Raw genomic sequence first — 12,936 nt, forward strand, 5'->3', positions numbered from 1 at the left:
GTTAAGGGCAAGACAAAAGAGCAACAGTGACAGAGTCACCCTTGAATATACCCCTTACATTTTTTATCACTGGGATAATAATTTGTCCTTTATCATGGCTTAGCTGCAAAGTGGTTTGCCGCTGTTTCATGGTCACTGTAATGTAATTGATCAGTGTATGGTGTATCTTATACATCTGTATGCACTCCTTTATCCATGAATGTGGGATGCTATCAAATGCTTTTTTGTAATCTTTCCATGCCATACTTAGATTCTTCCCCTTTTACAATTCTTCATTATGACTTTATCTAACAAGAAATGATCCTTTGTTCAATATGACTTTCTTTTGTAACCCTTTTGTTCTACTGCCATGATTGAGTTTTCATCTGAATGGCATAAACTCTGTCAGCATCAATTTTAGTATATAGTTTATACATTGTTGGAGGGCATATTATTGGCTAATAGTTTTTAGGATGGTTTGCAGGTTCACTCTTAAGGAGGAATACTGTTTTTCCTGTTAACTAGGTTGGTGTCTGTTTGTGGTGTGTACATAAGTAATTTTTACTCAGGGCTAAGTCTTTGTGTAATGATGCTAATACTTTTAGCAGAGTTTAGGTACAGCATCTGGGCTTGGGGTTTTCTAGTTAGGAGCTTTTCTTAATTTTATAGGTTCATAGGTTCATAGATGTTTACTAGGCTAATGACCACAAGGGCCTTTTTAAGCCTAGCCATGCATCCCAAATTTGACAAGTTCTGATACCCTTGATAAGTGTAAGCAGGGGCCTGGGAGATGAACCATTTACAGGTTACTTGTGTCCATTAGAGACCTGGGTGCCAAACCAGGGATGAATTTCTAGCTTCACATCCAGTTATCTAGGTTGCAGTTGAATTGGGTTAGTTTAAGAATTCTGGTTCATATTGATGGGGAGCATGTTCCATAGACGGGGTAGTCTTTGGGATACATACCTATCTCTTCAGCAGGTCCTATTTATGTCACAGGCAAGGTTTACGTCTTTAAAACAGGTAATTCTGGCACTGTTTTGTGGATATACAGGAGGTCCATCAGAGTGGGGTCTGACAATGCCCTGTATGTCAGGCATAGATCTCCCCTCAAAAGCCTGTAGGTGACAGAATACAGGGATAGGGCCTTGAGGCAGTCTGCATAGGACATTTTACTTATGCCCTGTGTTCTTTTAGTGAGGAACCCTTGTGAATGCTTCAATTGTTGGATATGCCTGGTTAGGTACATACCAAAGAGAGCATTGTACTCAATGATAGGTCTGATGAATGCCAAATACAGTGGAACAATGACTTCCTTGGACTTAGATGTCATGCCTTTGTTTACAAGTTGTCAATAAAGAATGATTTCCTCACCACTGTAAACACTTGATGGTCAAAGGCTAGATTACTATCTATGTGTATCCCTAAGTCCCTGACTACTGGACCAACTCTAAGGGGTGTGTTGTCAATATGATAGTCACCAGGGATGGATGACTTCCCAAAGGATGCTATTATGCATTTCTTGGCATTTAGTCTTAGTCCATAGCTCTGACACCAGTTGTTTGCCTGTGTCAGCCCCTCCTGGAGAACATTTGTGTCAGTGTGAGATTTAATGACAGCTCCAAATTTGCAGTCATCTCTGAGAAGTTAATGCCAAAAAGGAGTGGTCTAAGGACTGATCCCTGAGGGACTCCACTTTGACTGGCCTCTTTGTAGAGGTGGACTCCCCAGTTCTAACTTCCTGGGTCTTGTCTGTGAGCCAGTTGGCTATCCACTGGGTGACATACGGGTTTGTACCTAACCTCTTGAGTTTGTCAAAAATGCGCTGGTTGGGTATTGTCAAATCCCATGGCCAGGCCAAGGTATGCAGTGTGAATGGTTTTGCCTTCATCCATTGCTTTGGTGATCTTCTCAAAGAAGTCCATCAGGTTGAGTAGGCACGATCTGCCCTTGATGAAACCAAACTGGGTTGGGTCCAGTGTCTGGAGGTTTACTATATCTCTATTGATCATCTCCATGATAACTTTTTCCATGGCTTTACATATAAGACTAGTGAGACTTATGGTGGTCTGTAGTTTTCAGGATCTGTAGATGGCCCACCTTTGCACAGAGGGATGATTGTTGCCATTCTCCATTCATGAGGCACAAAGCCTGTTTGGAGACTACAGTTAAATAGTAATTCCAGAGGCCCGGTTATGTTTCATGCTATTTAGAAGACATCCTGGGATAGTGTCTGGTCTTAGAGAGAGCATTTAGGACCTATTCCTTAGTGATAGTAGGGGGAGTTATATTTGATGATATTTCCTGAGGAAAGGTTGAGGGGGAGAGAGGGGCAAAGTTGGAGCTGAATTTATCAGCCAGGAGGTTTGCTATATCTTCTGGCTCAGTATAGGTGGCTCCATTCACAATGAGGTCTGCACACAATTGTGTGTTGCCTTTGAGGTTGCGGACATAGCTAAAGAATGCTTTGTAGTTGCCTTGGCCTGGGAGGCCAAATTTACCTAAAATTTGGCTTTGGTAGACTTTATTTGTCCTCTGAGTTGTTTAGTTTGATGACAGTGCTTTTATACTGTTGGGTGCTGTACCTCCTAATTTTTGCCATGATTTTCTTCCTTCTGTTGTACAACCTATTGATTTTGTGATTAAACCATGGTGGCATGTTTTTTGAGTTATTTCTGTACTTCTTCCTGGTGGGTACAGCTGCCTCTATGCAGCTATTAGCATGCTTGTACAGGGTTTCTGTGAACAGTTCTGCATAGGCAGCAGTACTCTCAGGGTCTATGGGGGCTTGAAATTTTGCCAGGTTTTCACTTAATAGCAGGTTAGCCTTAGAATAGTTCCTGAATATGCCAGGTTTAGCTGGGGGTCCAGGTTTTATTTTTACTTCAAAGGAGACCATTTTGTGGTCTTACCTTACCAGGGAAGGCATTACAGTAGGGGGTGTGCAGTAGTTTCCCATATTAATGAGGGCCGGATCCAGTATGGTTGCACCCGTTTGGTGTATCGACTATCTGGTTCAGGGAGTTTGTGTTTACAAAATCCAGGAATCTCTGTGCATGTATATTTTGTGTCATGTAGGATTCCCAGTTAATAGTGGGGTAATTAAAGTCACCCATGAATATGGTATTGGTTTGGATGGTTAGTGTTTCTAATAAGTTTAAATACATAGTATGGATTTCCTGGGTCATAGAGGGGAACCTGTAGCTTGCAAGGAAGTGGTATTGGATTTTTCCTATGGTGATTTGAACATGGAACAGCTCAAGTGCATTGTCCTGTTGACCAGCCTTGAAGTATATTTATTTTTTATGTAAATAGAGACACCTCTACCTTTAGTCCCTGCCTGTGAAGTAGCTGGTCTAAATGTGGAAGGCATTATAACCTTGCACTGTTAGTGTGCTCTTGGTCACTTTAAACCATGTCTCAGTGACTGCACAGACATTAGCATTCTCTAGGGTAAAGAGGGCTTCTAGAGAGTGGAGTTTTTTGTTTTGACTCCTAACATTGAGCAGTAATACCTTTAGATTTATTTGGCTTTGATTTGCTATGTCGGAAGTACTTTCAATTGGGTCTGTATTAAATCAACGAAAATCCATTACATCGAATACCAAAACAGTGACACGTATTACTCGAACCGAGAAAATACTGAACGCACTAAACTGCGAAATTTAAAATATCGAATGTTCATAGTTGGCCAACCCCACCACCCATTACATACTACCTACCCAAACAAAATAAATAAACCACATACATACACTAACCAAACCCTACTCCTAACCCTAAAGTAAAGCACCAAAACTCAACCTCTAACCCCACAGTAAACCCCACATACGCAACAATCTATGCACTATCCTTAACGTGTCCCTAACCCTCAGGTCCAGAACTACCGTACACTTCCCCTACGGAGATATACCCAAATAAAATAAATAATGCACATAAATACATTTAACAAAACCCTACTTCTAACACTACACTAAATCTTACACACATTATCTATCTATGCACTTACCTTAACCCGCACCCTAACCTTAAGGTCAGTAACTATCACACATTTAGCTTATGGAGCTGTACTGCAGACGGACATTTCAAATTTCGCGGTTTTGCACATTCGATTACGTATTTCACGCAATACATGTAGATGATTTCATATTTGCATAAACGGAGTTTCGACAATCTAATAGGAACCCCTTTCAATTTGGCATTGTCTTCCCTATAGTGCCTTTTTAAGCAGTATTTCAGCTAATATTCAAAAGCCTAGAGGGGAGAGGTGCAGACCATCCCTGGCAAAGCAGAATGGTCTGTTGAATATCTCCTTCCATGCTAACAAATATTGCACCCCCCCCCCATTAGAATGACACAAGAAACTAAGCCGATTATTAAAGTCAAACATCTTTTGTTCTTATTGTGGCATCATCCTTGGAGAAGGTAAAATGCTGCTCAGTGTTGGGCTCATACCAGACTGAGACACATATTCTAAGAGCTCCATGATGTCTCTCTTCATATAGTCCAGGGAGGTACATCTTAGGTCATTTACTCCCACATGGTCTATGGCTGAGTCATATTAGTAATTGTGGTCCAATGACCTGAGTGCATACATAATGCGGCGGATCCTAGCCCTTGGTAAGCAATTGACCATGACTTTCTCCTTAGCCTGGTGAGAGGGACATCTCATGATGGAGTCTCCAATGACCAGAATGTTGGATTGTATGGTGACTTGCCTTATGGACTTAGAGGTAGAGTCTCCATGAGATGTAGCTGTATGTGTTGATGTGGTTGTTTTGAAAGAACTCTTTTGGGGCTGCTGAGGGTATCTGTTATGTGTACTTTGTCTAGGCGGTCTTTGTTGTTTAGGAAGGTTACATTTAAGTGCCTCGGCAAATGTGGGTTGATATGCCTGCTTTGAATTGTGTGTGATGGGTGCAGCATGTATACTACTGACAAAACTTATTGACATTAGGAGTACTTTTTTGTGAGAGCTTTGCCTCCAGTGACATTGTGTAAATATCTCTCTCATACTATATGAATTTGTTTGAGAATTAACTGGTTGTCAGTAAACATGAGGCAATTTCTACATTGCCTCAAGATGCCCATAGCCACCAAGCTGGTAGCGGAGACAGTAGGAAAGTTCATATCCATGGCAACAGACCCTTTTTTATTGATTAGACAGTTGGAGTGAGAATATTAATCACTGTCAGGAGTATCTGGTTTGCAGCTATGGGGACAGTGCTTGTCACTGCAAACTAGTTGTCCTGTGTGCAACTAGGTATTGGAGAAATTTCAATAGTGTTTTTACAGGAAAATTGTCACTCATGAGTCTGTACAGACACTTGAGGGGAAACTAATACATAGACCCTGAAAATTTAAGAATGAAGTATTTAGACAGTTTTCTTTTTTTTTTTGTGAAAACAGATACAGTGAAATGTAACAATATTAATAGACAGGTAGTAATATGACCAGAGAACACATTTCTGAATAATAAAACATAAATGCAAAACAGTAAGAACTATTTACACATATGTCAAAATGCCATCATTGATTATATATACTAACTTCAAGCTAGAACATGTTCAAAAAGGGATTTCCAAAATTCTGTAAAGTGAGTGTGGGATTTCAGAGTGTAGGTTAAATATTTTTGAGCTAGTACGTGTTTGGTAGCTAACTCTTTGAAACCTTCCTATATGAGTGATGCTCTATCCTTCCAATGTAATATAATGTAGTATTTAAGTAAAGAAACTAGTGTTTTAATATGTGTTTGTAGTTTAGTCAGGCCTGCGGGGATGATATGTAGGAGAGCTAGTTTCCAAGATAAGGTGGGCTTTTCATAGCCCATTTTTTCTAGTTGGATTCTGAGTGCCATAGCTTGTAGGTGCACTTGCAGCTCTAGAAGATGTGGAGTAAATCAGCCTTGTGATTATCACAGTAGGAATGTAATGGAGAGGTGGTTGGATATATTTAATTTATAATGATTGGAGTGAGATAGGCATTATGAAGTATCATGATCTGTGTATATTTAAGTTTTTTAAGGGGAATAAGTTTAGAGGTAAGCTGGGTCGCTTAAGATATTTGTTTGTTTGTGATTGAATGATTGATTTCCTTCCAGTAACTAGAATAAATAACTTCTTTTTGCATTTTGATTGATATAATAAGTTTGTAGGAGTTACATAACATTTTTTGTTTGAGGATAGGAAGTTCCATATGGTTTTACAGGTTTGAATGTCATTTGCATTGCTATTAGGATTGTCTGTGATGTATTGGCTAAGGTCTCAAATTTTCCTTAAAATGATTGTATAGCTTTTAGGGAGCTTTAATTGTGTTCTCATTTCAGTGATAATATTGTTCTTGAAGGGAAATATATCAGACATGGTTAGTTTCTTGAAGAGGGGATAATTGTTTAGGTTAATCATGTTGTTATTCGTTTTGAGATTGGGGTTAAGGTGGATAGGTTGTAGGGGAAGTGAATGCATAATATAGATTTAATGACTTGAAAATCTTTTGTATGATAGTGATTTTATGTTTAATGATTGGGTGTAGTTTAAGATTTTTTAAAAGGAAAGAGAGGGCTCTGGGGTTGATGCATAGTGTTTTGATATAGTTGTGTAATAGTTTGACCCAGGTTAGAGACCATTGTTGTGGTGACAGGGTGTGGTCGGCTATTGTTATTAGTCTATTACAGTTTATAATATCATAGTAAAGTTTAAAGTCTGGCAGCCCTAACTTTCCATAGTCTTTATGGTAGGTCAGTTTATTATAACTGATTCTGAGTGATTTGGGGACCCAAATAAATTTGGAAATTGTGGAGTGAATGGTTTTGAAGAGTTTTAGGTTGATAATGGTATTGGAGGCATTAAATATATATAGAAATCTGGGTAGAAGATTAATTCTGATTGTGGCTATTTTAGCCAGGAATGGAAGTTGAAGTTTTGTCCATCTGCCAATATCATGTTGTATGTTTGACCAGAGATTAATAATGTTATTTGTATATGATTGTTTAGGATCTTGGTGGAAGGGTATTCCTAGATATTTTAATGAATGGTTAGTTTTAATATCAGCTGCTAAGGAGTATGTGGGAAGCTGACAGAGGGAGTTAATGGGGAAGATATTTGTTTTCTTTAGGTTTAGTTTGTAATTCAAGAAAGTTGAAAATGTGTCTGTAACAGATAGTAGTTTCTGGAGGTCTGAATTAGGTAGTAAGTAGTAAATATTTAGATCATCAGCGAAAGCCGCTAGGGTAATTTTAGTGTTAAAGATATTGGGGATATGGTGGAAAGTTTTCTGTGAAATGAGAAAAAGGGGTTTAATGTATAAATTAAAAAGATAGGGGGACATAGGACATTCTTGTCTGGCTCCATTCTCAATGTCAATTTGAGAACATGGGTGTTTATTAATTTGTAGCTAAGTATGAGCCTTGGAGTATAGTGTTTTGATAGCTTGTATGTAGTTATTGGGTATGTTAGAGAGGCAAGATATTGAGCAAAAAGTTTACATTGAGTCTATCAAATGATTTTGAGGCGTCAATAGCTATGGTATAGATTGGAGTACGTGTATGGGTAGAAAGATTGATCATGGTATCCAGGGTATGGGTATGATCAAAGGTTTGTCTGTGTATTATGAGACCTGATTGTTCAGGGGAAACAATGTTTGGAATTATTGGTTTAATTCCGTTTGCTAGTATTGATGCAAATATTTTCGTATCAAGATTTATTAGGGTTGTAGATCTGTAGTTCAGGGGGGTTTTGAAGTCGGAGTTTGGTTTGAGAATCGTTTTGGATGCTTTTAGATGTATATCACTTATACCATTGGAAGTAATGTGATTGAATAGATGGAGAAGAAAGAGAGATGATTTTTGTGGGAAAGCTTTGTAGAATTCGGCCATAAGACCATCTGGACCTGGTGATTTGTTCTGTTTGAGTTTGTTGATTGTCATAATAATTTCTTGCTGGGAGATTGGGGAGGATAACATTTTTTGTTGATCTGGACTGATTTTAGGAAAATTTAATTGGTTTAAGAAGGCATCTAGGTCCTGTTTATTGTGAGAGAGGTTTGATAGACTGTATGATTTTGTATATATACTTTCAAAGATACGTATGATATATTGAGTAGTGTGATAGAGTTTGTCTTGGTAGATAAGTTCTGTTATGTTTGGGGAGGGTTTGTTTTGGATAATAAGCCTCGCCAGGAATTTAGATGGCATGTGAGCCCATTCAGAGTAATTCGCTAAAGTTTTAATTTCTTGGTATTTTAGATTTTCAGTGTTGAGATCATATAGCTTTTGTTGGAGTTGTGTTATTTAAGTTTCAGTTTCTTGATTAAAGAATGATTGGAGTTGAGATTCTAGCTTAATGATTTGATTTTTAAGATTGGCTTCCTCCTGGAGAAGATTTTTTTAATAATATGAAGCTTTACTTATAAAAGTAGCTCTAATTATGGATTTAATAGAGGCCCAGTAAATGTCTATAGGTAGGTGATTGTATAGTAAATTGTCTAAAGCTTGGTCCAAGATGGCATCTACTTCTTGTAGAATTTCCTTTTTTCTTCATAGGTTAGCATTAAGGACCCAGTTATACCCCGGGCCTGTGCTTCCCACGCCTCCGGGGTCTGAGCGGGGGTCGGAGTTTGCTGAATTTTTTTTCGGAGATTATGCCGCCATGCGGATGCTCCTCCTCCTCAAATTGTTAAAAACGCAAAAAAAAAGAAAAAGACCGACACGGTCGTCCGGTTCTTTTCGAAAACCGAGAAAACGGGTCCAGGGAGAGAGACATTCATACCCCCCCCTATGCATGACTCTAGACCTTGGAATATGGCTCTGAGCTACAACATCCAGTTACAGGCAATATTTGTGCGGAAAAAAAAAAACCCTAGCAGACATGTTAAGCAGAACCACCTCGGGATGCTCACGAATGGATGCTACACCCCGACATCTTCACCACACATCCCCTCCATATGGCCTGTCCCATTCCCTGCATCATCCAAGCTGCCACAGCTCTTTCCAGATCCTCCTGCTCTCATGTCTTTCTTCCTCTCTCAGGATCTCAAAGACAGAGGATCAAGAATGTAAAACCTCCACCATTACCAGCATGGGACTTGAACTTTGTGCTAGAAAATTGACACCTACCTCACATTGATTGAAGCAGCAGCAGCATCAGATCTTCAACATCTATCAAAAACTGCTTTCCTCCTACTGGCAATCAGCAAGGAGGCAAGGAGGGGAACTACAGGCCTTAATGGCAGTACAAACCCTTCCTAATCTTCCATCAAGACAGAACAGGGACGCTGTGCACCTTGCATACCTTGATGTACATAGACAGCTACTACCTGAACAGAAGTACTGACCAGCTTTTGACCAAAGCTTTTACAAGAAGGAAGGAAAAAAGGAAGGGAAGGAAAAAATTTCCAAACAGACAATCTTCAAAATGGATAGGAAATTGCATAAGATTCTGTTACTCCTACCATGGAAAACCAGTTCCACAGAACATAAGACCTCTCTCAGCATACTTACTATCTTAACACAGCTTTACGGCCAGAGAGTGGCAACCAAGGATTGGATGGACCTCCACATGAGATTATTTGCCATTTGCTATAATCTTAATTATAATTTACATCTATTTTTCTACCTGCTGTCACTAAGCTGCACTTGCTGTATTGCAGGATCATAATCACTCTTCCATTCTTTTTCCTCCCCTCCTCTTTGGCTGTATTTAGGTATGACCCTGTATTATTATGACTGCAGATGCATCCACAGTACTTTGTACCTACCACCTACCTTAGATGTCTGTACAGGATAAGATCATAGAGCATCTGCAGTCAGCCCACCCCTCCTTCCCCCCCCGTGTGGTACCTAGGGTGTGGTACTCCTCCTAATAGCTAGCTGGGGAGTCTCTTATAGTATTTTTTTGTATATATATGTATACATGCTTATTTTTTATGTTTTTTGTTTTCTTTTATTTTGGAAACATTGGCATTTAAATTTATTTTTTTTTATTAGAGGGCAACTGCATCTGGGGCTGGCAACTGAAACAGGGAAAATGCGTCGGCGGCCGATGCCTACCCAGACCAGCAGAGAGATGACGCCGGTGGTGTGCTGATTATCAAGCCAAGCCGACCCAGACTTTGGAATCAGCCATCATCGGCTGCGCCTGACGGCAGGACAACCCATTTGTTATGACTGTTTACTGTTAGTTTCATTGTTATCCCAATCAATAGTTAGATTAATCTTAGAATGATCTGATAGGTATCTGGGTTCTGTGCTGATATGGCATGGGTATTGTGTTTAGAATTAGTGTTGGATCTGTCATTATCAGGGTCTTGGATTGAGTTCCAGTCCCCTCCTAGTATATAGTAATGATTGGGAAAGTCAAGCAGTATTTTATAAATAGACAGTATAAATTTGTGTTGATTTACACAAGGTGTGTATAGGTTTAATATCAGAAAAGATTTGTCTAAACAGGCTGGTTTTGTTATATAGCACCACCTTCCATTCATGTCTGTATCATGTTTTAAGATTTCACATTGGGAGTCAGTTTTAATAACGATTGCCACTCCAGAGCTATGTTGGGATTTGCCAGAGGAAATTATATTCTTAATCCATTTTTTCTTTAGGGAGGGTTTCCATTGTTCTGGTAGCATGTGGGTTTCTTGTAGGAGGATTAAATTAGCTTTGGATTTAAATATCAAATGTAAAAGTAGTTTTCTTTTTTTTTTTTCGAGTTGGATCCCTTTGACATTCCAAGAATCAAATGACCACATACCTGTTATTGTAACTATGTGTCAGTAAAGGATTAGTGTGATGGGTATAGTTGGTACAGTAAATGTAAGCGGTAGGACATTGGCATATAACACTTCCTGCATCAAACTTGTGCCTATTTACTAAACTACTATGCCCAGAAGAGATGGGGGAATTGGATGATAAAGAGTTATAACAGGAGTTAAAGCAGAAATGGTTAGGTGGAACTCTTCTTTGTTACTAGTGCTTTGATAACTTTTAGCCGCATATTAAAAACATATATAGTACAGATAACAAACAACATGTCTTCCTATTTAACTTCTGCTAGTCTTCTAGCTCTCCATAGTTTTTGAATTATAAGGGAAAGTAATGGGGGCAATATAGTTTGGTGTAGTGAAATAGAATATTCTCCAAAATTGGTGTAAGGTGAGAGGGTTCTTAGAGTTGACTAAGGTAGTGTAAAAATGTATATAACCCTGAGATTTTGTTGACTAGTGCATCTTGATTGGGGTATTAAGCTGTGTTATTAATTAGAGAGCTAATATCAGTCATTTAAATAATTGTCACTGGTGGTATTAATGTATGACAAAATTTGTCAGGTTAAATGCTTCCAGATACATTTCTTGTCTCTGGTCTAGAAGCATCAGGGTAATAAACCACAGATTTATAGGTTGTTAGCTTTATAACAGAAGAGGTATTATTATATTAATAATATACTGTTGTTAAAGTCTAGTACACACAAGAGCATATTGAGAAACATTTTCTTCAAAGAGGTGGTTAATCATAAAACAATAAGCAAATCAGAGTATATATAATACTTCTGCATTCTGTAGCATTTGTCAAACTTATAAAGCATTTAGCATCACAATTTGTTCCATTAACTATTTTTAACATCATGTATCTGCCAACTAAGGCGAGGGTATTATTATTAGAAACGTCATGTTAACAAGTTTAGAATGAATATCTTAGGTATGCTAGTTATTTGGATAGATAGACATGGGAGTAATAGTATACACATTTTCATTTGGTCTTTTTTAATTCTTTACTTCCCTTTTTCATTGCCCTTTCCCTGTTTTCCCTTCTCTTTCTTCATTTATGAAGCTTTTATTGCATTGCTATGTAAGAGGGAAAAAAACACACATAGTGTAGTATTCATAGTTGTTGCCCAAGTCTGATAACACTTATATGTGGAGTTATTTATAAAAGTATTGGCAAAAATAGCATATAAAATAGGTTTCAGCAGTTTTAATTGTCAAAAGAAAGAAATGTCATGCCTTACTTTGTATTGCAATGCACAATTTGTAAGTATTTGCATTATTCCATGTGTGGCTGAGTGGAATACCAGGGCAGAGAATATTGAGAATGAAAAGACTGTAGAGCAAGTTTTAGGTCATCAAGGTTTGTAGATTCAGTTTTATTTTTACTGGATGATTTAGTGATTTCTTGTTGTTTCCCAGTTCTAGGCCTTTTAGTATTAATCTCTTTTTTTGGAGATGTAAGTGCTGAAAACTTAGTTTTAGTAGTTTGTAAGTCCATGGTATCTGAGTCAGTTGGCATTATTTCTCTCTTGTTGCTTAGAGGATGCAAGAAGATATTTGGCCTCCAGGTGTTTCAGTCAGCCAGCAAGCAGAGCACACATGAAGGAATCCTGGTAGCATTAAAGGTAATCTTATTTTTCAATATTCTCGTCTGTTTTTGGTAGTTTTTCCAAGTTGTAGCAGTTAGTCTTGATGACTATAAAGTTTTATTTTTTTCCTGGATCGTAATTTTGTTGTCAGAAAAAGTAGTTTTTTTATATTTAGTATTTGGAAAGCTAGGTAACTGCAGTGTTTATAGGTCGGCAGCCATTTTGGATCTCATTTAGGCAGATATTCTGAAGTTAGAAACAAATCAAGCACTACTTAATAAAAACAAAGAATTAACTTGTCAAGAATGATGAAAAGAGGGGAGTCAGATGAATGGCTACTGCCTGGCTACTACTAATGCTGGTCTCACCACAGCTTTACTCTGTTGGGATACAGTGCTCCTTTGCTTCTTGTCTCACTAGAAACAAAATATTAGCACCAATCCCAAGAAGAGAAGCAGGCCGCAGCCTGTTTGGTGATCTGCAGTCTTGTCCCAGATGATGCAAGGGTCTGTAGGCTTATAACCTTTTCCTGGTATATGCCTTGAACAGCAACCAGACCAATCAGGAATGTTAAGCAGACACTCACTCTCCAACCAGAGACAGTCTGGAATCA

At 38.4% G+C, this 12,936-nt stretch overlaps 1 protein-coding gene across 4 annotated transcripts in view; it reads left to right on the forward strand.

Moving 5' to 3' along the window:
* LOC122801821 (beta-1,3-galactosyltransferase 5-like) overlaps nt 1-12,936 on the forward strand; it is a 264,092-nt gene that overhangs the window by 206,780 nt on the left and 44,376 nt on the right. For 2 of the 4 annotated variants that reach the window (XM_044071447.1, XM_044071445.1), the window contains exon 2: nt 12,275-12,359. The exons of the other annotated variants lie outside the window; for them this stretch is intronic. Coding sequence is in view for 1 of the 2 variants with exons in the window: in XM_044071445.1 (XP_043927380.1) it covers nt 12,275-12,359 (85 nt within the window). In the remaining variant the exon portion in view is untranslated. The remainder of the gene's footprint in view (nt 1-12,274; nt 12,360-12,936) is intronic. 4 annotated transcript variants of the gene reach the window in all.

This window comes from Protopterus annectens, chromosome 5.part0 (genome assembly GCF_019279795.1).
Source record: "Protopterus annectens isolate FY-2018-M chromosome 5.part0, PAN1.0, whole genome shotgun sequence".
Taxonomy (NCBI): Eukaryota; Metazoa; Chordata; order Ceratodontiformes; family Protopteridae; genus Protopterus; species Protopterus annectens.